At 40.7% G+C, this 26,048-nt stretch overlaps 1 protein-coding gene across 1 annotated transcript in view; it reads right to left on the minus strand.

Moving 5' to 3' along the window:
* Positions 1-965: 965 nt before the first annotated feature.
* colgalt2b (collagen beta(1-O)galactosyltransferase 2b) overlaps positions 966-26,048 on the minus strand; it is a 59,406-nt gene continuing 34,323 nt past the window's right edge. The window contains exons 10-12 of the mRNA XM_057841981.1: positions 19,697-19,824; positions 19,428-19,634; positions 966-2,172 (exon numbers count right to left, since the gene is read on the minus strand). Coding sequence (XP_057697964.1) covers positions 1,899-2,172; positions 19,428-19,634; positions 19,697-19,824 — 609 coding nt within the window. The 3' untranslated portion in view covers positions 966-1,898. The remainder of the gene's footprint in view (positions 2,173-19,427; positions 19,635-19,696; positions 19,825-26,048) is intronic.

The following is a 26,048-nucleotide window of genomic DNA, read 5'->3' on the forward strand; positions in this document are numbered from 1 at the left end:
TCTGGCATGAATCGCTGTCTTTAGGTCAATCCACAGATATCAATGGGGTTCAAGTCAGGACTTTGACTTGGCCACTCCAGAATGTGTATTTTGTTCTTCTGAAACCATTCTGAAGTTGATTTACTTCTGTGTTTTGGATCATTGTCTTGTTGCAGCATCCATCCTCTTTTTAGCTTCAACTTTATGACAGATGGCCTCAGGTTTTCCTGCAAAACATCCTGATAAACTTTTGAATTAATTCTACCATGAATGATACAAGTTGTCCAGGCCCTGAGGCAGCAAAACAGCCCCAAATCATGATGCTCCCTCCACCATGCTTCATGGTGGGGATGAGGTGTTGATGTCGGTGAGCTGTTCAATTTTCCTCCACACATGACGTTGTGTGTTACTCCCAAACAATTCAACTTCGGTTTCATCAGTCCACAAAATATTTTGCCGAAACTTCTGTGTAGTGTCCAAGTGCCTTTTTGCAAACATTAAATGAGCAACGTTTCTTTAGACAGCAGTGGCTTCTTATGTGGAGTCGTCCCATGAACCCCATTCTTGGCGAAAGTTTTACATATATTTGATGTGTGCACATAGATATTGGACAGTGCCAGTGATTTCTGTAAGTCATTAGCAGACAGTCTAGGGTTCTTTTTTACCTCTGAGTATTCTGCGCTGAACTCTTGGCATCATCTTTGGTGGACGGCCACTCCTTGGGAGAGAAGCAACAGTGCCAAACTCTCTCCATTTGTAGACAACTTATCTGACTGTCGATTGATGAACATCCAGACTTTTAGAGATGGTTTTACTGGACTGTCTCAGAAAATTAGAATACACAATATTCTAATTTCCTGAGACAGTCAGGAAATTAGAATATTGTGTATTCTAATTTCCTGAGACAGTCCTGTATATATACACAGGACTGTCTCAAAAAATTAGAATATTGTGTATTCTAATTTCCTGAGACAGTCCAGTATATCCTTTCCCAGCTTTATACAAATCAACAATCCTTTATCGCAGGTCTTCAGACGGCTCTTTTGATCCGAGCCATGATGCAAATCAGACAATGCTTCTCTACAAGACAATTCTTACCAAGAGTGTGTTTTATATTGGGCAGGGCAGCTTTAAACCACTCATCAGTGATTAGGCACACACCTGACTTAAATTGTTTGGTAAAAATTGGGTTCAATTGCTCTTTAAGTCTCCTCAGACAGAAGGTTCACTTACTTATTTTTACCTCTTCTGTCATTGTTTGCATGTTATCCTCATTAAAATATGAAAACCGATAAAGGTTTGGGTGGTTTTAGTTAAAGCAGACACTGTTTTTTTCATCTGTGTGATTTTGACCAAGATCATCTCACATTTGATGGGGATTTATGCAGAAATGTGAGAAATTCCAAAAGGTTCAGATACTTTTTCATACCACTGTATATTGATTCTTCGTGGGAGCATATTGATTACCTTGTAGGCTTCAAAGTATTGAGCTATATCGTCTTTTTGATATATTGTCACACCCCTAATGTAGGTTTTGAAGAGGGTCTTGTGAATTCAGTTTGTCTGTGTAATTCAGGCTTCGAAAAAACTGTAATGATGAAAAGACACCAATAGATGGCAGCATTGCTTCACTTTGGATTCCAGATCAGCACAGTTTTTGAGTAGAAGTTACATATTCTGTCACAGTAGATTGGAGCAAGGTTTCTATGTAAGGAAGACATTTAGGTTGGTTGTCCTTGGAAGAAGGCCACTATTTGCGGAAATGAGGCAGTTCAAATAACATGGCCAAAATAGGGGAATAAATTAAGGCTCTTCATGTATTGTCAACTCGCGTTTTTGTGCATGTACAGTATCTCCGCTTCAAGTGTCTTTTCAAAAATCTTACAAAACAAACAGCACGGTCAAAACCGGCAACCGTTTCAAAGTTCGTCCCTGGAGGCTCTAGCGGCGGGCGGCGGTGAGTCCCCTGTCACGCTGTTCTGGGCCACCGTTCGAATGCGGCCCTGCTGGGCGGTCTTGCGGGCGTGCTGGCGGTCCCAGTCGGTGGCCACGGCCTCATCGTCCCAGATGGTGGAGGTCTCGGTGTCGCTGATGTAGCCCGGCTCACCCGTGTAGTGCGTGGGGTAAATCAGCAGTGGCTCCACCGAGAAAGCCCGCAGGTCCCGTGGCTCGTAGTGGGACATGTAGTCAACACTAAGGATAAAATGTTAGAGTTTAAAAAAGACTCTGAAAAATGGATAAAGTGTAGGTTCCAGAGTTGGGTAGAATAGTTTCGTTACTTCAAAATACAGTAATATTACTCAAGCATAAATTCAACCATCAGTTGACAAGACAGCTCCCACAGACATTGCGCCACGCCTTCCTGTAGGGGCCGAGCCAGAACGTTGAGTTGGCTTTCACTGTGATAAACTCAAATACTCGCTGCGTTCTAGCGCCGGATTTAGGTGAAAGTCGAACGAAGGTTTTACTGCATACAAGCAGGCAGGAGTGTCTAAAAAGAGATCTGGTCGAGGATTCAAGGTAATTATTAGGGCTGTTCCGATCATGTTTTTTTGCTCCTGATCCGATCCCGATCGTTTTAGTTTGAGTATCTGGCGATCCCGATATTTCCCGATCCGATTGCTTTTTGTTTGCTCCCGATTTAATTCCAGTCATTCCCGATCATTTTTCCCGATCATATACATTTTGGCAATGCATTAAGAAAAAAATGAATAAAACTTGGACGAATATATACATTCAACATACAGTACATAAGTACTGTATTTGTTTATTATGACAATAAATCCTCAAGATGGCATTTACATTATTAACATTCTTTCTGTGAGAGGGATCCACAGATAGAAAGACTTGTAATTCTTAAAGGATAAATGTGACTTTGTATATTGTGACTAAATATTGCCATCTAGTGTTTTGTTGAGCTTTCAGTAAATGATACTGTAGCCATATAACTGTTCTGCCCAAATGCATGATGGGAAGTGCAACCATGACTGTGCGTAGTGGTACCAATTGATATATCTTCTCTGCGTTCGGAAATAACATAGGGTGTTAAGAAAAAGATCAACTACTACCTTTCTTCCCCACATTGCTTCCCACGATATTTCTAATCGTTGGGAGAGGGATTGTAAGGCTTTAGCCAATTAAAAAAAGGCTCCAAAGGCTGCCAAAATTCACTTTACTCATTTTACGCTACCTTTTAGCTCTATAAACTGTATGGGCAAAACGGTGCCGTTATAGATTGAACGCGACAATGCGTGAGTGGGTCGTGCAGCGCATGCGTTAATTGCATTAAATATTGTAACTAGGGCTGTCAAAATTATCGCGTTAACGCGCGGTAATTAATTTTTTTAATTAATCACGTTAAAATATTTGACGCAATTAACGCACATGTCCCGCTCAGACAGTATTCTGCCTTTAGGTAAGTTTTACAGCAAGGCTTTTTGTGCTGTCTAACAGCGAACTCTTGTGGTCGCTTTGCGACATGGTTTATTGTTGTCTTGCCAGTTCAATATGGCTGCAGGACGTCTCGGGCTGACGCCTACATTGTAATGTTGTGCTTATATGATCCTTGGACAAGATTTGCCCGTAAGTATGGTTGTTGTAAATAATGCACATATTATGTTAGTAAGCGAAATGTTATATTTTTTGTATGAGACGCTTTTTGTTTTTGTGAACCTGTATAGCGTGCTAAGCTAACGTTGTTGCTAATGCAATGCTTGTGTACTTTTTTTTTGTAGTTTTACGACGGTCTAAAGAGGACAATGGTTTGAGGCCATTTTATTAATAAATCAGATGAAAAAGAAAGAAGTCTGATTATTATGGCGTCGTTCACTAGCTGTCTAGCTTTGGAAAAAGTAGACGCTTCGGAGTGAGGACAGCATTGACAGATTTAAATGACAGTAGAGTGAAATGCCCACTACAGTCCTTAAGTACCGTATGTTGAATGTATATATCCATCTTGTGTCTTATCTTTCCATTCCAACAATTTATTTTACAGAATATATATATAATTTACAGAAAAATATGGCATATTTTATAAATGGTTTGAATTGCGATTAATTGCGATTAATTACGATCAATTAATTTTTAAGCTGTAATTAACGCGATTAAAAATTTTAATCGTTTGACAGCCCTAATTGTAACGTGATAAATGTAAAAAACATTAATTCTCGCAGTTAACGCGATAAATTTGATAACCCTACCTTAAGCTTAAACTAAAGACTCTGGATGAGTGTAACACATTATGTCTGTAACTATAATACAATTAGAAAACGATTTAATTAAAAAATATATATATATAAAAAAAAAAAAGGCATGTCCGATATTTTTTGGCCGATTCCGATCGCATCTCTAGTAATTATTATATTGAATAGCAGATTTAGGTGGAAATAGGACGGAGGTTTTACTGCATACAAGCAGCCAGGAGTGTCTCAAGAGTCATCTGGTCGAGGATCCAAGGTAATTATAATATTAAATAGCACGGTGCTTGCACTTTGAAACGTTGTGAAAAAAAATCTAAGGATAATATTAGTGTAACTTTGGCTAGAAATATTTATGTAAAATGAATGATAACTGCCCGTTTTTTACTTTTAACCAATAATCTAGACTGTTTTACATGAATATCTATAGAAATTCCACGATTTAAGCTTTTTTTTTTTTTGTAACGACCGCCATGTTGGATTTTGTATCTCTACACAATAGCGGAATTCAACCTAAATAAGTTATGAATGTATATAGAAAAATGCAAATTTTGCTCTCGTTGAGTAAAATTAAGATGATTCTGCATGCTTTTCTCAAGTATTAAGTTTTTGATGTGAAAATTGAGCAATTTATTAGCTTTTGAAAACTTAAATAAAAAAAAAAAAATGTTATTGATCCTGAAAATATAGGTGATGATCTCTGCATTTAGTGATTTTTGTGCATCTAGCGTAAAATTTGAAAATTTTATATCCATTTCAAGTTTTGTTATACTTGTATTAAAAAAATATTAATAGAGTTTTTATTAGGGAATGACTATGAATTTTTTTATGTCGCTGCTCATCGAGACTCATATACAGTGGGGCAAATAAGTATTTAGTCAACCACCAATTGTACATGTTCTCCTACTTGAAAAGATTAGAGAGGCCTGTAATTGTCAACATGGGTAAACCTCAACCATGAGAGACAATGTGGAAAAAAATTGAAAATAACATTGTTTGATTTGTAAAGAATTTATTTCCCGATTAGAGTGGAAAATAACTATTTGGTCATCTACAAACAAGCAAGATTTCTGGCTGTCAAAGAGGTCTAACTTCTTCTAACGGGGTCTAACGAGGCTCCACTCATTACTTGTATTAATGGCACCTGTTTTAACTCATTATCGGTATAAAAGACACCTGTCCACAATCTTAGTCAGTCACACTCCAAACTCCACTATGGCCAAGACCAAAGAGCTGTCAAAGGACACCAGAGACAAAATTGTAGACCTGCACCAGGCTGGGAAGACTGAATCTGCAATAGGTAAAACGCTTGGTGTAAAGAAATCAACTGTGGGAGCAATTATTAGAAAATGGAAGACATACAAAACCACTGATAATCTCCCTCGATCTTGGGCTCCATGCAACATCCCACCCCGTGGCGTCAAAATGATAACAAGAACGGTGAGCAAAAATCCCAGAACCACACGGAGGGACCTAGTGAATGACCTACAGAGAGCTGGGACCACAGTAACAAAGGCTACTATCAGTAACACAATGCGCCGCCAGGGACTCAAATCTTGCACTGCCAGACGTGTCCCCCTGCTGAAGCCAGTACACGTCCAGGCCCGTCTGCGGTTCGCTAGAGAGCATTTCGATGATCCAGAAGAGGACTGGGAGAATGTGTTATGGTCAGATGAAACCAAAATAGAACTTTTTGGTAGAAACACAGGTTCTCGTGTTTGGAGGAGAAAGAATTTTGAATTGCATCCGAAGAACACCATACCCACTGTGAAGCATGGGGGTGGAAACATCATGCTTTGGGGCTCTTTTTCTGCAAAGGGACCAGGACGACTGATCTGTGTAAAGGGAAGAATGAGTGGGGCCATGTATTGAGAGATTTTGAGTTGAAAATCTCCTTCCATCAGCAAGGGCATTGAAAATGAGACGTGGCTGGGTCTTTCAGCATGACAATGATCCCAAACACACAGCCAGGGCAACAAAGGAGTGGCTTCGTAAGAAGCATTTCAAGGTCCTGGAGTGGCCTAGCCAGTCTCCAGATCTCAATCCCATAGAAAATCTGTGGAAGGAATTGAAAGTCCGTGTTGCCCAACGACAGCCCCATAACATCACTGCTCTAGAGGAGATCTGCATGGAGGAATGGGCCAAAATACCAGCAACAGTGTGTGAAAAGCTTGTGAAGAGTTACAGAAAACGTTTGGCCTCCGTTATTGCCAACACAGGGTACATAACAAAGTATTGAGATGAACTTTTGGTATTGACCAAATACTTACGGTATTTTCCACCATGATTTGCAAATAAATTCTTTAAAAATCAAACAATGTGATTTTCTGTTTTTTTTTTCTCCACATTCTGTCTCTCATGGTTGAGGTTTACCCATGTTGACAATTACAGGCCTCTCTAATATTTTCACGTGGGAGAACTTGCACAATTAGTGGTTGACTAAATACTTATTTGCCCCACTGTATGCCTAATGGAGGTGCCTGTTTTGGTTTTAGGTCACTAGCGGCTGAGGTTTTGAATATATTTGAATTTTAAGTTTTTGAAAATAGGCCCCCTACGGATCAGCCCCGAGCCCCATGTCCCGTCAACTGATAGGTCTATGACTCATATAAAAGTAAACGTAGATCTTCTGCCCTCAGCCGAGCGTATGGCTACTCGACTTTGGCAGCGAGCTAAACCAACAAAGAAAAATGGAGGCCCAAACTCCTTCCTCTCATTTATTTCTTCGCGTGAACGTGCGTGTGCGTGTGTGTGTGTGTGTGGTAAAACTGAAACATACATAAAACACAAATGTTATACACAAAATAAAAGGTTCTATACAATAACATGTTTATGTAAATAACAGAAAACTGGCTCCATTATGAGCAAATGAAATGAAGTGGCTACTTTAGCTTAGCACAAAAACGTGTGGGTTCGCGCCACATAAATAACAACAAAATAACAGAATAGACACACCAAAATTACATCTAACCCACTGTTAAAACGTACAAACTTACAGATTTTGTTTTGTCAAGGGTTCCCAACGATGTATGGTGCAGAGGAGGTGTGTAACGTCTTAACACCTCAAGGCCTCTTCTCCAACTGAAATAAAAAGTTCTTTCTGCCTGCTGCTTACAGCAAGTCGCCACTAGGGGAAGCCGAGCGCAAACAGCAATACCAAAGAAAAACTTAAGATTCTGAGTTAGAATAGCGACATCCTGTGGACGGATGAACAATGTACAATCTTAGAAAGAAATTAAACCCAAAAAGTAGTCAACATAAGACCAGAGGACATAACACTCCCCGCCTGACATCTGCAAGATGTCAGCCCTTAACTAATGAACGATACACAACAACAACTCGTTTTACATGCTACCCTTAGACAGCAAAAGCACAACTTCACGAATTGGGCGAATGTAAAGCCTATTCTCGCCGTTTCGGCAAATCTTAACCTCAACTTTTCTGACATTACCGTCCTCACTTGGGAAAGATTTTGTGATCAGTCCGAGTGGCCAATTATTCCTATGTTCTAGAGACTCCCTCATTAAAACAACGTTGCCCATTTGAAGGTTTGGCTTTTTTGTTTTCCACTTGTGACGAACCTGCAGGCCTGCGATGTATTCTTTCTGCCAACGACTCCAGAAAACATTAGCTAAGTACTGCACGCGCTTCCATTGGGCTTTGAATAGGTCACTGGTCTGAAACTGCCCTGGTGGAATCGGTGGTGTGCCAACCTTTTGCGTGAGTAGCATCGCAGGAGTAAGAATGACTGGGTTTTCGGGATCTGTAGAAACAGCCGTTAGCGGGCGTGCATTTACAATTGCGGTGACTTCAGCTAACAATGTCACGAGTACTTCATGTGTGAGCTTCCCATATGGATGTTCAAGGAGCATTGCATTGAGGATTTTTCGGGTGACGCCGATCATGCGTTCCCAGGAACCAGCCATATGGGATGCATGTGGAGGATTAAACTGCCATTTGCACGCACTGTCTTTCAAGAATGTGCCTATTTTGTCATTGTGACAGCCTAGTTTGTCTATTTGGAGCTCTTTGCAGGCACTCACAAAATTTGTCCCACAATCAGATCTCAAGAGTTTGGCACCACCTCGGATGGCAAAGAAACGACGCAGTGCATTAATGAATGACGATGTGTCCATTGACTCAATCACTTCAATATGAATTGCACGTGTACTCATGCAGGTGAATATGACTGCCCATCTTTTAGCATCTGCATTAGCACCACGCGTTTTTCTCACTGTAACGGACCAGGGACCGAACACATCAAGGCCTACATTTGTGAAAGGAGGGTCCGTGGACAGCCTGTCTTCAGGTAGCTCAGCCATGATCTGTTCAGGTTGCCTGCCCCTTAATTTGCGGCATTTGATGCACTTGAAAATCACACTGCTTACTGCTCTTTTTCCTCCCACAATCCAAAAGCCCCCTGCTCTGACTGCTCCCTCCGTGAAATGCCTTCCCTGGTGACATAATTTTTCGTGAAAGTGTCTTATTATGAGCTGAGCAAGATGGTGCTTTCCAGGGATTAGTATGGGATTGGTTTCTTCTGCAGACAACTGTGCTTTCTTTAGTCGGCCTCCAACTTTAAGGAGCCCTTGCGTGTCAACAAATGGATTCAGTTTGCTGAGTGGACTTGAGTTTTTTAAAGCTGTGCCTTTTTCAATGCATCCAATATCTTCTGCGAAGACCTCTCTTTGAACGGTGCGAATGATCGTGGTCTTGGCTAGTTGCAGTGACTTTTCAGTTAAATGTTTGTTGCAGTTGTGCCAGCCACGACAGGAAACCTCAGAGTTGTTCTTGAATGATTGAGCTATATGTTGGAGTTTGGCAATAGCCTTTTGCAGCACCTTCCAACTTGAAAACCTTTCAAATCTGGCACTATTAAACTGGCCTTTTGATAGGGTGGTAGTGCAAGTTGTTACCTCAGGACGCAACTCACAGTCAGTCTCTGGGTCTATGAGATCGAAGGTTTGACTTCGAACTTGACTTTGGTCCAACCTGGAGAGGAAAGCTGGGCCTCTGAGCCAGGTGGAGCTGGAGAGCTGCTCAGCGGGCAACGCTCGTGTGGCATGGTCTGCCGGATTTAAGTGTGTGGGCACGTAATGCCACTGGTGAGTTTGTGCAAAGCGCCTGATGCGTTCGACTCTGTTGTGCACATAAACGTGAAAGCGTCTCTTGGTGTTTGAGATGTACCCAAGCACTACCTTTGAGTCTGTGTAAAGATTCACCTGATCGACTGTGACATCCAGCTCCTCTAGAACCAACTCTGCTACTTCCACGGCCAGGACTGCTGCACAGAGTTCAAGTCGGGGTATGGTGATGTCTGGTTTAGGAGCTAAACGTGCTTTGCCGAGGAGGAATCCCACTTCGCTGTGTCCGTCCTCATTTGTGAGTTTGAGGTATGCTACCGCACCTACGGCTTTTGTGGAAGCATCACAAAAAACGTCAATCTCTATTCTTTGGGCTGCAGACAGCGGTATTGAAGTGTACATTCTGGGAATTTCAAGATGTTGTAGGTGTCCGAGGGAACTTTTCCACTTTTGCCACTGTTCTAATTTGTCTTTTGGCAGTTCAGTGTCCCACTCTGAAACATTTGTGGAAATGTCTCTGAGTATGGTTCTACCCCCTACGATTACTGGAATAGCAAAACCAAGTGGGTCGAACACACTGTTGATAACTGACAGAACTCCCCTTTTTGTGAACGGCCTTTCATTTACTCTTACTTGGAACTTGAATTGGTCAGTCAACAGCTCCCATCCTAAGCCCAAACTGCGCTGCATTGGTGGGGTAGTCTGCCCAATGTCAAGACCTTGCATGCCTACAGCACGATCTTCGGTTGGAAAGGCTCCTGTTATGAGAGGACAATTGGATGAGATTTTGTGCAGGCGTATGTTACACTGAGCCAGCATCTTCTGTGCCCTACTAAGAACATCAATGGCCTGCTCTATGGAAGAGAATGACTTTAGCCCATCATCTACATAGAAGTGCCGTTCAATGAATTCTTTTGCGTCACTGCCAAATTCCATTTCTCCTTCTATGGCTGTTCTTTTCAGTCCAAAGATGGCGACTGATGGGGAAGGACAATTACCAAACACATGGACAGTCATCCTAAATTCTTGCACTTTTCCATCAAGGTCATGATTTTGGAACCACAAGAAACGAAGGTAGTTACGGTGGTCTTCTCGTACTACAAAGTTGTGAAACATATGCTCCACATCTGCCATAACGGCGTATGGGTCGGACCTAAACCGCATCAGAACTCCTACGAGAGTGTTGTTAAGATCTGGTCCCTTGAGGAGCACGTCATTGAGAGAAACATTGTCAAGTTGAGCACTCGAATCAAAGACTACCCTAATTTTTTCTGGCTTTTGCGGGTGGTAAACGCCAAAACTAGGGAGATACCAGCACTCTTGATCTGGCGCCAGTGCGGGCGCTGGTTCGGCATGGCCCTTGCTGAATATTTTCTCCATAAACTCAGCGTAATGCGCTCTCATTTCAGGTTTTCTTCTCAGCGTTTTGCGGAGCGACATTAAACGATTGTAGGCCTGCTCCCGATTGTCAGGTAGGCGCCGCCTAGGTGAGCGGAATGGAAGTGGAGCTACCCAGTTATTCGCCTCATCTTTAGCAAAGTTGTTGTGCATAATGTCTAGGAACAACGCATCTTCTGCCGAAAGTGCAACTTTGTCGTCATTTGTTGTTTGTTGGAAAATATGTTGTCCTAGTTCCGCTTGTGTGTTTAGTGGATCGTTTTTGGTGTATTTCTCTTTGATAACGATTGTGTTTTCGCAAGGACTGAGGAACGTGGGACGTCCACTGTTTAGAACGTTCGTCTTAAATGAGTTCAATGTGGGTTTATGAGCTCCAGAGAGACAGACATCACCTATGACAACCCATCCTAAATCGAGACGCTGGGCATGAGGTGCATTGTTTGGCCCATTTACCTGACCACGAACTTTATGAGCCTGAATGATGTCCCTTCCCAGGAGCAGAAGAATGTCTGCCGATGGGTCGAGAGGAGGAATCTGTGAAGCGATTGATCGCAAATGAGGGTGAGCTGCTGCTACCTCAGGGCTGGGAATTTCGTCTCTATTATCTGGAATCTGATCACATTCTGTTATTGTAGGCAGCATCATGGAGACCTTACCATCTACATCTTCTACAACAAAGCCATCAGCTTTACGACCTTGTGTCTCTGATAAACCTGCACATGTTCTCATGGTGTATGGGAATATGGTACCTTGCACATTAAACATGTCAAAAAACGCAGATCTGGCTAAGGATGAATTGCTCTGATCATCCAACATGGCATATACCCTCTTTTTCTTTTCTGGAGAAGTTCGGCGATATACATTAACTAAACAGATCTTTGAGCATGATTTTCCTTTTACGCCTTGCCCACATACTTCTGTGCAACTGGCTGTGTTCACAGGATTTGGGCCCTCAGACTCCCCGCCGTGACTCTGGGTTGGGGGATTAAAGTCTTGAGGTGTCCATGGAGGTGGACCGACATGCATGGCAGACACATGAGCATCGCTATCACATTCTGAGCATTGGATAATAGCTTTACAGTCTCGAGCCCTGTGATTTGTGGACGCACAACATTTAAAACAAATGGCGTGCTCTTTGAGAATGTTCTTTCTTTCGTCTAGTGTTTTCATTCTAAACCCCCTGCATTTGACGAGTGAATGTGGTTTTTGGTGGATAGGACATTGTTTGTCTGGATCGAGTGCTGTCAATTTAGCCGGACTGATCTCTATTTTATTCACCGCCAATGGAACTCTGTATTTGTCTCGTCTTACTGATGTCTTATCAACCCTTGGATTTATTACGTTTGAACACTGTAACATAAAGCTAGGGTCTGTTCTCATTTCAGCGTAGTCATTTACGAACCGCACAAAATACGAAAAAGGTGGATAGACTGCACCGTTTTCCCTTTTGTATTTGGTACCTTGTGTAACCCATGACTCCTGGAGTCCATATGGGAGTTTTTCAACTATCGGGTTTATGCCCCTTGGTGTGTCGAGAAAGCTAAGACCCGGCAAATAACTTTCACTTTTGGCATACGATAGCTCTAACAGAAGATCAGCAAGCTCCTGCAGTAAGTGAGTGTCTTTGTTGGAGATTCTTGGAAAAGTCTGCAACCGTTGGAAGAGTGAGGATTCAATTACCTCTGGAGAGCCATAAGTCTTGTCTAGCCGCTGCCACAGACGTTGGAGACCTGCCTGTGGATTACTCACGTGGACCGCCCTGATCCTCTGAGCGTGTTGAAGAGACTCCCCGCCGAGCCACTTGGTGAGAAGGTCGAGCTCTTCGCTGGGCTTGAGATTGAGGCCTTCCGTCGCGTTGCAGAACATGGACTTCCAGGACAGGTAGGACTCTGGCCGGTTGTCGAAAACCTTGAACCCCGATGTCAGCAGATCACGCCGTGCTAGATAGGCTGCTAAATTGGACAGTTCACTTTGTGGGGTTGCTGAGGGTGTAGGCTGGTGTGAGATGTCCGTTCTCGCACGATGAGATTGGAGATGCTCTTCGTCAGCGATGTCGATGTGACGCACATGTGGAAAAGCACCAGCTGATTTTGGGCTATTTTCTGGTTGTTGAGAGTCATTGTGCCTAACCAGGTGCTCATTGTTTGGCGTTTGTGTGCCATCTGCTTGGACACGCTGGTCGTCAAAGTGAGCATGCACATACTCTTGTGCACGCCTGATGGAGGGGGGTGTCTTGGAAAATACCCCTTGCTCGCTGAGGTCGACTTTGGCGCGCTCCTCTTCTTCGAAAGTCGCCTCCCAAACTTTAGCTGCGGCGAGCGCTGCTTCTGCTTCACCTTCCGTCTTCAGAGCGTGTAGTGTTGCCTCGATGCGTGCCTTCTCGACCTCCATGTCGATTTGGCGTTTGGCGTACCGTGCTCTGGCGTAGGCAGCTTCGGCGTCTGCTCGTGCTTGTGCAGCAGCTTGACTCGTTCTGGACCGGCGTGAAGAATGAGAATGACTGGCCTCCGACCTGGTGACCACTTGGCTGATAGGTGGTGAAACTTCTTGCTGAGACATCTTGGGTGCTTGATGTGTTGAAAATCTTTTTACTCTTCTGCCCTCAGCCGAGCGTATGGCTACTCGACTTTGGCAGCGAGCTAAACCAACAAAGAAAAATGGAGGCCCAAACTCCTTCCTCTCATTTATTTCTTCGCGTGAACGTGCGTGTGCGTGTGTGTGTGTGTGTGGTAAAACTGAAACATACATAAAACACAAATGTTATACACAAAATAAAAGGTTCTATACAATAACATGTTTATGTAAATAACAGAAAACTGGCTCCATTATGAGCAAATGAAATGAAGTGGCTACTTTAGCTTAGCACAAAAACGTGTGGGTTCGCGCCACATAAATAACAACAAAATAACAGAATAGACACACCAAAATTACATCTAACCCACTGTTAAAACGTACAAACTTACAGATTTTGTTTTGTCAAGGGTTCCCAACGATGTATGGTGCAGAGGAGGTGTGTAACGTCTTAACACCTCAAGGCCTCTTCTCCAACTGAAATAAAAAGTTCTTTCTGCCTGCTGCTTACAGCAAGTCGCCACTAGGGGAAGCCGAGCGCAAACAGCAATACCAAAGAAAAACTTAAGATTCTGAGTTAGAATAGCGACATCCTGTGGACGGATGAACAATGTACAATCTTAGAAAGAAATTAAACCCAAAAAGTAGTCAACATAAGACCAGAGGACATAACAGTAGACATCCCCAAAAAAATATTAATGTATAAGTAAAAAGTATTTCTCTAACCTTTTTCTTAGCCCATCATCTATATGAACTAGGGCTGCAGCTATCGAATATTTTAGTAATCGACTGAAAATTCTATCGATTAATCGAGTAATCGGATAAAACAAATATATTTTTAGGTGAAGAGCAATTATAGATATACATGAGAAAACAAGACATTTTATCATTTTCAGTCAATCAATGTCTTTATTTTTTATGTATATTGTTGAAAACAGCCAACAATTGCATCTCAGATGTAACTAGAATTTTAAAAAATGACTAATTCACTGCTTTCACTCAAAAAACCTTTAGATCTTATTTTTAAAAAGTATATATATATATAAACACACCTAAAAATGCCTTTACGCTTGATAACACACATCATTTAAAAGTTAGGATTTTTCTCCCCACGTTTTTCAATTAAATTTCTATTTGTGTCAAGCCATTTTTAAGTTCTAGTTAAGTTTTAAGTTAGTCTAAACTGTAAGTCCTGATAGGATTTTGAGTTTTTGCACTGTTCAAAATAAATGTATGATACAGGCTGTATTGGAGCACATTAGGGACTAGTGCTACTTGGTGTTTTATCCAGCAATGACTACTGAGCTAAAATTGATAGTTAGCATTATTGAGTTTTTATTTGACACCCTCATCACTCCACAACGCTATGTTATGTTAAAGCCTGTATGTAAGACACGTTAGCCACGCATCGAAAGCGGTCTTAATTAATTGAAACCTAGCCCTCCGCAGTGCTAACGTAAGGTGAGCTAATAGTGACAGTAACGTTAATCTTATGTATTAGCGCTTAGCGCTCTTTATTAGCGCTTAGCGCTCTACTGCTTTAAGATGGCGGCTGTTTGCTAACGCTGCCCAGACGCGGCCTAGTCTGTCACTGTGCATCTAGTTCAACATACATGTGATCTCTATGAGACTCATTGGACGCTACCTGCAACTAACGTAGCATGTGCGGGCTAGTATTTAGCAACGTCGGCGTCGTTTGTAGCGGTTGTCGGCTGCAGTAAGTTTTTTTTTTGCGTCTTCCTCTACGCACGTGACATCAGCGCGTTGTCCCGCATTAAAAGTAGTCCGAGCAAAACGTGATGCTTAGAGCTGTCAAAATAAACGATTACTCGAGGTGAATAAAATTACTCGGATCAGTTTTTAAACTCAAGTTACTCGAGTTGCTCGAGTATTCGTTTCAGCTCTAATATGAACTGTTATTATTTTATTGTACTATAACCTATAACATGACCATATTAAGCCAAAAAAATTGAAGTCCAACAAGAAAAATCGACAGAATGCCCAACGAGCATGAGTGCCCTCTAGTGGAGGACACATATTTCCTGCCATGAAATCAAAACGATTATCTCTCCAGTTTTCTGTGGCCTATCGGTGACAAAAAAAAAAAAAACTGAGAAAGAGGTTGAAATGTACACCTGCTTCAAGAGATGTTGATGACAATATGAAACCGTTTATTTTTTACAATGCTTTAAAGACGCCACATGATTGAACAGGCCGGCGTGATCATAGGACCTGAAACTGCAAATTTGTGTGCAGCTTACAGTCCAGTGCGGCTTATCGATGAACAAATGCCGTTTTCATGTCAAATTTGGTGGGTGGCGGCTTATAGTCAGGTGCACCTTATAGTGCAAAAATTATGGTAAAAGTAAAAATTATGGTGTTTTGAAGCTACCCTTAGACTGACATTTTACCCAAAAAAGTTACTCAAGTAAATGTAACAGTAAATGTAATGCGGTACTGCCTCTGGTAGTTTTATAATAATCTATACAGGGGACACACATCGCCACGTATTGACATAGTAAGACGCAGCATCCATCCCTACCCCGCCCCCACCTCGCGCCCGCTATCAATGGGAATCCTGTCCCCTTCTCCGAGCGGCAGGAAGAGCTTCGCCGGTCTGCATTCCTCAAAGAGAGGGAACGGAGGGGGAGGAGTGGTCGGCACACAAAGTCAAACGTTTGTTGAGGAGAAAGCGGAGAAAGAAAGTCATCCAAACAAGGGAGAGTAACAGACATGCGAGGAATGACGGACCAGCTGGAAGGCGAGGCTGGATTGGTTTATTTTAATAAAATATAATTAGTCGTAAAAGTAAAAAAAAAATCTTACATTAAAAATACATCTTTTTTTGCAGAAATTGGGGAATGAATTACCTTTACATTAACAATAATACAAAAAAAAATTAGATTTATTTAATTTTAAATCAGTTTTTTTATTGTTTATTTAAAATACATTTTATCTGCTTTAACTTTTTTTTTATATACATACACAATACAATTTTTTCATAATAGTTCTATTTTAAATTTGCATTTCTAATATTGATTAATTGATAGAAGAGCTGAAACGAATACTCGAGCAACTCGAGTAACTCGAGTTTAAAAACTGATCAGATTAATTATATTCACTTCGAGGAATCGTTTAATTTTGCCACGTCTAAGCATCACGTTTTGCCCGGACAACTTTTAATGAGGGACAACGCGCTGACGTCACGAGCGTAGAGGAAGAAGCAATAATAATTTAAAAAATAAAATTACTGCAGCCGACAGCTGCTACAAACTACGCCGACGTTGCTAAAAACTATGTCCGCATGATCCTAGTGTGGTAGCAGGTAGTGTCTAATGCGTCTGATAGATATCGCATGTATTTAGGACTAGATGCAAAATGACAGACTCGGCCGCGTCTGGGCAGCGTTAGTAAACAACCGCCATCTTTAAGCAGTACACTTATCAGCGCTAATAAATATAACGTTACTGTCACTCCCTCACGTAACGTTAGCCCTTCGGAGGGCTATGTTTCTATTGATTTTAAGTTACCACTGTCGATGCGTGGCTAACGTGTCTTACATACAGACTTTATCTGTAAAAACACAGCGCTGTAGAGGGATGAGGGTGTCAAATTAAAACATAATAAAGCTAACTGTCAGTTTTAGCTCAGTAGTCATTGCTGAATAAAACACCAAGTAGCATTGTTCCCTAATGTGCTCCAATACAGCAGGTATTATACATTTATTTTGAACTCTGCAAAAACTCAAAATCCTAGCAGTACTTACAGTTTAGACTAGAGCTGAAACGAATACTCGAGCAACTCGAGTAACTCGAGTTTAAAAACTGATCCGAGTAATTTTATTCACCTCGAGTATTCGTTTATTTTGACAGCTCTAAGCATCACGTTTTGCTCGGACTACTTTTAATGCGGGACAACGCGTTGATGTCACGTGCGTAGAGGAAGAAGCAAAAAAAAAAAAACTTACTGCAGCAGACAGCCGCTACAAACGACTCCGACGTTGCAAAATACTAGCCTGCACATGCTACGTTAGTTGCAGTTAGCTCTGGTGAGTCTCATAGAGATCACATGTATGTTGAACTAGATGCACAATGACAGACTAGGCCGCGTCTGGGCAGCGTTAGCAAACAGCCGCCATCTTAAAGCAGTAGAGCGCTAAGCGCTAACAAAGAGCGCTAAGCGCTAATATATAAGATTAACGTTACTGTCACTACTAGCTCACGTAACGTTAGCCCTGCGGAGGGCTAGGTTTCTATTAATTAAGACCACTTTCGATGCGTGGCTAACGTGTCTTACATACAGGCTTTAACATAACATAGCGTTGTGGAGTGATGAGGGTGTCAAATAAAAACTCAATAATGCTAACTATCAATTTTAGCTCAGTAGTCATTGCTGGATAAAACACCAAGTAGCACTAGTCCCTAATGTGCTCCAATACAGCCTGTATCATACATTTATTTTGAACACTGCAAAAATTCAAAATCCTATCAGGACTTACAGTTTAGACTAATTTAAAACTTTACTAGAACTTAAAAATGGCTTGACACAAATAAAAATTCAATTGAAAAACGTGGGAAAAAATCGTAACTTTTAAGCGATGTTTGTTATCAAGCGTAAAGGCATTTTTAGGTGTGTGTGTATATATATATATATATATATATATATATATATATAGTGAATTAGTCTTTTTTTTTATTCTAGTTACATCTGAGATGCAATTGTTGGCTGTTTTCAACAATACACATCAAAAATAAAGACATTGATTGACTGAAAATGATAAAATGTCTTGTTTTCTCATGTATATCTATAATTGCTCTTCACCTAAAAATATATTTGTTTCATCCGATTACTCGATTAATCGATAGAATTTTCAGTTGATTACTCGATTACAAAAATATTCGATAGCTGCAGCCCTAGTTTAGACTAACTTAAAACTTAACTAAAACTTAAAAATAGCTTGACACAAATGGAAATTCAACTGAAACACGTGGGAAAAACGCATAGCTTTCAAGTGATGTGTGTTATCAAGCGTACTTACATTTTTAGGTATGAAATATGTTGTTTGTTTGTTTTTTTTAATAAGATTTTAGGTTTTTTGAGTGAACGCAGTGAATTTTTTTTTCTAGTCACATCTGAGATGCAATTGTTGGCTGTTTTCAACAATGTACATCGGAAATAAAGACATTGATTGACTGTAAATGGTTCAATATTGGAAAAAACGTCTTTTTTCTCAAGTATATTTATAATTGCTCTTTACCTAAAAGAAGATGTTTTTTCCGATTACTCGATTATTCGATAGAATTTTCAGTAGATTATTCGATTACTAAAATATTCGATAGCTGCAGCCCTAATTGATAGACACTTATCCATACTTATCGCATTAATTTGTTCATTTATTTTAAGTAATAAAACCATATTAGTGAAAAAAAGTCCCAAAAAAAGTCTAACAAATAAAACTATCAATACAAAAAAATGCAAATGAATTATGACGTTAAAACAAATACTTTTATGTATTTCAATTTTTCCGATGTATCTCTTTTAATTAAGTTATTGTAAATAAAAAAAGAAAATTATATTATTTACATGTATATTTACTTATACATAATTGTAACTACATAATTATAGTTATATTTTTGTTTTTCTAAGTTTTATGTGACTTTAGTTGAATCATGAATAAATCAACCAGAAATTATTTTTTAAAGTGTGATTTATTCCTTGTAAAAATCCTGTGTGTATGTGTAAATGTGTGTATTTTTTGTTTTTCGAGCTAATCTTAACATTCCTTTCTGTCTGTTGTACAAAAACAGCGACATTGTGTGTCGTCTCCAACTCAACGTGCAGCCTCAAGAACAATCACAGCTCTGTTCTGCCTGCGGATGAAGCTCGCGGCCACTGGCGTAAAGACGAAAATATACACAACCAAAGAAAAAATAGCGACAGTAGAGGAGATTTAACTAGAAAACTGAACCCAAAATATAACAAAAGATGTCCCGCGCACCTGCAGGTGTCCATTTCGAATATGTAAATATTTGCTCTCATCTAAAAGGGTTTTCCAAAGTTTGTTTTTGTCAACAAGCAACACAGACACACTTGTCTGCGAGCTATCTGTTCCCTGTTTCAACCACTAGAAAATTAATAATCATTTTTCTTTAAAATATTTGCTTGGTATGATACTGAATTGACCAATAATGCAACTTACTTGGGGTGTTTATTGAACATCACAGGCAGAAACTCATCAACTGGCAGCATTTTAGTGAAGGGTTTGGCGTTCAGTAGCTTGTTTGCCCCCTGTAGCGATAGCACGTAGCCTAGCGTCCAGTACGAGTAGTCGGCTTCCACCAGGTTGTTGACGCCATCCACCGAACGCTCGGGCTGCTGCACTTGCATGCGCTTACGCCCCACGTAGCTGTGATACATGAGAGCAGACTAAGTGTTTGGAAATGCTAGCAAGAAGTTATGCTAGCTTACATGAGGTCCCAGTCCAGCTGAGTTTTCTCTACTTCATCCATGATTGCCTGAAGTCGTCGTTTAAAGCGAGGCTCGAATCTCACGTCGTCCTCTAGAACAAGAACTTTCTGAAGGCCACGCTCCACCACCTGCCAATTAGAAATGGATGCTTTGTTAACCCGTTCTCTGCATTTCATTCAAATCTATTTAGACTGGGCTGACAGTAACCTATAGTAGTAGAAGACAGTAGTAGAGGTCTCGCCAAAGCTTTGTGTTTGAAAATTTCAAATTTTGAGAGTTAAATACGGACACATAATGCTACTTTTGGTTAGCATTAACCCTTTATATGGCACTCAATACCACTCAGCCTCCCAGTCCAAATTGATTGGATTATAGACTTCATTATCAGTCTACAGGAAACGGGGCCGCTCCGTGGGGGCCTATTTTCAAAAACTTAAATTTAGAATATTTTCAAAACCAAAGCCGCTAGCAACCTAAAACCGAAACAGGCAGCTTCCTTAGGCATATATGAGTCTTTTATTAATATATTATTATTTTTATAAATGTATAACAAAAGTTAAAATGGCTATAAAATTCTCATATTTTATGCTAGATGCACAAAAATCACCAAATGCAGAGATGATCACCTATATTTCCAGGATCAATAGCAATATTTAATATAATAAGATACATACAAGTTTTTGCCCGAAAAAGTGACTTTTTTTTTTTATTTAGTGCAATTTTGACATAAGTTTGCTAACTGCTAATTAATCACTCAATTTTCTCATCAGAAACTTAATACTTGAGGAAAGCATGCCGAATCATCTTAATTTTACTCAACGAAAGCAAATTTAGCATTTTTCTGTATACAATCACAACTTATTTAGGTTGAATTTCGATGTCACTATTGGCACAGCACGTCTTGCTGGCTATCTGGCCCTCGACATTTTTATATTGAAATGTTACATAAAATAAAACACGTAAAAGCCAATTTTTTTGTATGGACGCAAAAATGTCTAAATTACTAGTTTTTTTGCCCCTACCCCCAAAAAAATTACTTACGCTATTGTGTATGGATACAAATCCAACATGGCGGCCATCACAAAACAAAGAGCCTTTAAAGTTGAAAATTCTCGTAAATTTCGGAATTTCGATAGATATGAACGTAAAACAGTCTAGATCAGGGGTGTCCAAACTTTTTGCAAAGGGGGCCAGATTTGGTGTGGTAAAAAATGTGGAGGGCCGACCTTGGCCTTTACGTAGAACAATATATTTAAGCAAATTTTAGCAAGCCATTCTGTGTGTCACATTTGCTTTATTATTATTTTTTTAATTCATTTAGGGCTGTCAAAATTATCGCGTTAACGGGTGGTAATTAATTTTCTTAACTAATCACGTTAAAATATTTGACGCATTTAACGCACATGCCCCGCTCAAACAGATTAAAATGACAGCCCAGTGTCATGTCCACTTCTTACTTGTGTTTTTTGGTGTTTTGTCGCCCTCTGCTGGCGCTTGGGTGCGACTGGTTTTATGGGTTTCAGCACCATGAGCATTGTGTAATTATTGACATCAACAATGGTGAGCTACTAGTTCATTTTTTGATTGAAAATTTTACAAATTTTATCAGGACGAAAACATTAAGAGGTGTTTAATATAAAATTTCTATAACGTGTACTAACATTTATCTTTTAAGAACTACAAGTCTTTCTATCCATGGATTGCTTTAACAGAATGTTAATGTTAATGCCATATTGTTGATTTATTGTTATAATAAACAAATACGGTACTTATGTACAGTATGTTGAATGTATATATCGGTCTTTTGTCTTATCTTTCCATTCCAACAATATTATTCATTCATTCATTTTCCATGCCGCTTATTCCTCACGAGGGTCACGGAGGTGCTGGAGCCTATCCCAGCTAACTACGGGCAGTAGGCAGGGGACACCCTGAACTGGTTGCCAGCCAATCGCAGGGCACAAGGAGACATACAACCATTCACGCACACACTCATACCTACGGACAATTTAGAGTGTTCAATCAGCCTACCATGCATGTTTTTGGGATGTGGGAGGAAACCGGAGTTCCCGGAGGAAACCCACGCAGGCACGGGGAGAACACAAACTCCACACAGGAAGGCCAGAGCCTAGGATTGAACCCTTGATCTCAGAACTGCGAGGCAGACATGCTAACCACTCAGCCACCGTGCCGCCTTTCCAACAATATTAATTACGATTAATTAATTTTAAAGCTGTGATTAACTCGATTAAAATTTTTAATCGTTTGACAGCCCTAAATTATTTAAACAATCTCGCAACTAGCCTTTGTGGCGTTCTCTTTCGACTCTCGGGCTCTTGTGAAATACTGCTGCTGTAAAATTAAACTAGCATTAATTTCTCGCTACATATCTTCCCTGTAATCTTGTCGTACATGTCAGCGCGTCTTGTTTGTTAATATCGCCTCACATTGAACTCTTTAAAAACAACGACTGTCTCTTTGCAAATGACGCGGACACAGTTGTTGCATATTTTAGAGAAGAAATACAGTAGTCCAATTTCCACCTATCCTTGAAGCGTCGGCCGTCACAGTCAACTTTCTTTTTTTTGTTGATTGTCGCCATTTTAGAAATAGGGAATAAAGGGTAACGTGGGGTAATGTTGTTTAGAGTGCTACTGCCTTTTAGTGGGGCAGCATTTAGTGTGTAAGCTACTTCATATGCTGGTAGCAGTACAGCTGGCCAATTTATTAAGTCTGTGTGCGGGGCAGATGTTATTGATTTTATGACAGAGGCTGGGGGAAATTTGACCACGGGCCGCATTTGGCCCCCGGGCCGGACTTTGGACATGTCTGGTCTAGATTCTTGGTTAAAAGCAAAAAAACGGGCAGTTAGCTTTCATTTTACGTATATATTTCAAGCTAAAGTTACGCTACTTTACGAAAGTTTCAAAGTGCATGCATAGTGCTATTTCATATAATAAATACCATGAATCCTCGACAAAATCACTCTTGAGACACTCCTGCCTCCCAGTAAGCACTAAAACTTTTTCCCGTTTCCACCTAAATCCGCCGTTTGAACGCAGCATGTGTTTGTGTCTATTGCAGTGAAAGCTTCCACAACGTTCTGCCTGGCCTGGCCCCCAATGGGAAGCCCTGATGCAATGTCTGTAGGAGCTGTCTCGTCAACCTGATAGTGAAGTCTATGATTGGACATCTATCCCCATATATGGCAGCCACATTACATGTGGAAGTGATCCCGGAATACCCAAAATGTACCTGAAGTGACTCGAAAATTCCCTAAAGTGAACAGGAAGTGAATAGGAAATGATGTATCAACAGTAAATTACAAAATATACAGGAGGCGACCACATAATGCCCCAAAATGTTCCAGAAGTACCGAAAATCAACAGGAAGTGACCCGTAAATACCCTAAAATTAAAAATGGAACCGACCCCAAAGTAACTAAGTGCCTGCCACTGACAACGATAGACATCAAATTCATTTATACTGGGACGACTGGCTATAAATGTTCATCTTCCAGTACCATTGATGGCGCTAGAAGTCCAATCTATTTAAATTGAGAGGCTCCCAGCGCCCTAGTCATAATGGATTGGACGTCTACCGCTGTCAATGGCAGCCAATGATTTGAATGTGTGTCCGATAAAAGGTTAATGCTAACAATATTTGGAATCATGAGTTGGTATTTAACTCTCAAAACTTGGACTATTCGCATACAAAGTTTAAGTGGGACTCCCTCTACCACTACTGTCTAGACTTGTCCGATATTATCGGATAGGCGATAATATCAATCGATAAAAGCATTTTAAAATGGCATCGGATAATATTGACATCGGTTTTTCATTTGCGATTTTAGGCCTATATGCATGTTGCTTTCAAAATGAATGTAGAAACCTTCTACCTTTGTACAAGGGCTGGTCACAGCTTAGCACTGCAGCTATACTTATTGACCGTTAGAGGTCTCCAAAATTAGAAAACATAGCATTAACTTTCATTGTTACGCTGACGACACACAACTGTATTTATCAATTAAACCTGAGCAGATCAGGCAAGTGGACAAACTCAGCACCTGCGTCCGAGATATAAATACCTGGATGAGAACTAACTATCTTCTACTTAACCCTGAAAAGACAGAAGTCCTTATAATAGGCCCGAAAAGTGTGAGAGACTCTTAAGCTGCCCAGATAGTCACTCTGGACAATGTAAGTGTAGCCTCCAGCACCACAGTTAAAAACCTAGGAGTTTTATTCGACCCTGACTTATCGTTTAAAGCTCACATTAAACAAACCTGCAGAACGGCCTTCTTTCACCTGCGCAACATAGCCAAAATTAGAAATATTTTATCTAAAAGCGATGCAGAAAAATTAATTCACGCGTTCGTTACATCGAGATTGGATTACTGTAACTCCCTACTTGCAGCTTGTCCTAAAAGTTCTCTAAAAGGTCTTCAGCTAGTCCAAAACGCAGCAGGAAGACTTTTAACAGGAACCAAATGGAAGAGAGCACATCACTCACGTGCTCCAGGCCCTTCACTGGCTTCCAGTGGAGTTTAGAATTAAATTTAAAATTCTCCTTCTTACATTTAAGAGCATTAATGGGTTGGGGCCATCTTATCTCACCGATGCTCTGGTTCCATACCGCCCCAACAGAACACTCCGCTCTCAGAATGCAGGTCTACTGGTAGTTCCCAGGGTTTCTAAAAGTACTGTCGGAGCTAGAGCCTTTAGCCACCAAGCCCCTGTTTTATGGAATCAGCTTCCAGCTAATATTAAAGAAACCGAGACAGTCTGCACATTTAAGATTAGATTAAAAACGTTCCTATTCGACAAAGCTTATGGTCAGGCTAGTTGAAGTCGGAGTAGACTCACAGTTTAGTCTAAGCTGCACTAGAAGCTATAATGCTGGGGGAAGTACAGCCACTGAGTTCTATCTCCTTTTTTTCACTCTACCTACCACTTGTCTTACTTTATTTCTATTTTCCACTGTTAATATCTAGTTGTCTAGTCTCTTCATCACTGGTCCCCTTTCCCCTCTGGGGAGGGGCTATTTTTCAGCTGCAGGCTCCTGACTGTCCGGACCCCTGGCTGGATGGACGTCCTCGTTGCTACCCCCGTCTCATCTGGCTAAATTGACCTCTTCTTGTTCCTTTACTCCACTGCATCTTTACGGACTGTAACTTCGCCTGCTAATTCCCATTAGCAGTCCTGGGACTTCCTGTCTATCCGTCCTGGGAATGGATCTCTCCTGACTGTGGTACTCCCCAAGGTTTCTCATTTTCATTTGGAGTTTTTCCTTGCAAACATGGACGGTCTAAGGATGGGGGATACCCAGGACTTGAACTTTATTTATTCATCTTTGTTGCTTCATTTGCTGTTTCCGATTGTGTATGATATTGCCTCTGCAAAGCCCTTTGAGACAACCTTGTTGTGATCCAGGGCTATACAAATAAAATTGAATTGAATTGAATCCAAAATTAGATGCTTGGGATTTGTTATGTGAGCAGACCATTTACATACATTAATGGTGCAAAAGTTGAATAAACAATAAATCACTGAAAAATGATTAATATGTTATGTCCACGACTGCATACAGTATATTGGTATCGGTTTGATATCGGCATTGGATTTTTGGAGTTGGACATGAAGGGAAGAGTATCTTTTCTTTTTTACTGTTTGACTGTTTGTATTACTCTAACACACTTAAGATACTATTCTCTGATTGATTATATTTTCTCGTATTTACTGTTTGACTGTTTGTATTACCTTTCACACACCCAATATAAAATAAATAGCATTTATTTTATAGTTTAAGAAAAACAAGCATAATATATTTAATATTATGAACGTTTGGACTTTGATTACAATTTGCAGTGCCAAGACAACGGGCAGATAAGGACAGAAAGATACAGAATGCCTTCAGACCACGGAAGCCCAATGTGCGCGTTATGCAGTTGACTGAGCAAGATTGACGCTGACAACCAGGTGATAGGCAAGACATCTAGAAGCCCACATCTGCACCACCAAATCCCCCAATCAGCTCTTCCGGACAGTCCAGAGCAAATGGCTGGACATCTTGTCTTGCCACAAGGAACATCAGATACGGAGGAACCCGCGACCGAAAAGTCAACTCTTAGCACTCACGTGGCGCTGAGGATGGCAAAATCCTTAACTCTCATTGCCCTGACAACAGTAACGCCCAAATCCTCCTGTCCAATCCACAGACAATAATCCTAAACAACGCCCATACACACCCTTCCGCCTCAACAGAGCCTTTAAAAGACTGAATGTTTAACTAATGGTTGTCATTTTTCTCGGGAATGTTTTGTTAACTTGTGATATGGTGACCCTGGACCCAG

Source organism: Corythoichthys intestinalis, chromosome 7 (assembly GCF_030265065.1).
Source record: "Corythoichthys intestinalis isolate RoL2023-P3 chromosome 7, ASM3026506v1, whole genome shotgun sequence".
Classification (NCBI taxonomy): Eukaryota; Metazoa; Chordata; class Actinopteri; order Syngnathiformes; family Syngnathidae; genus Corythoichthys; species Corythoichthys intestinalis.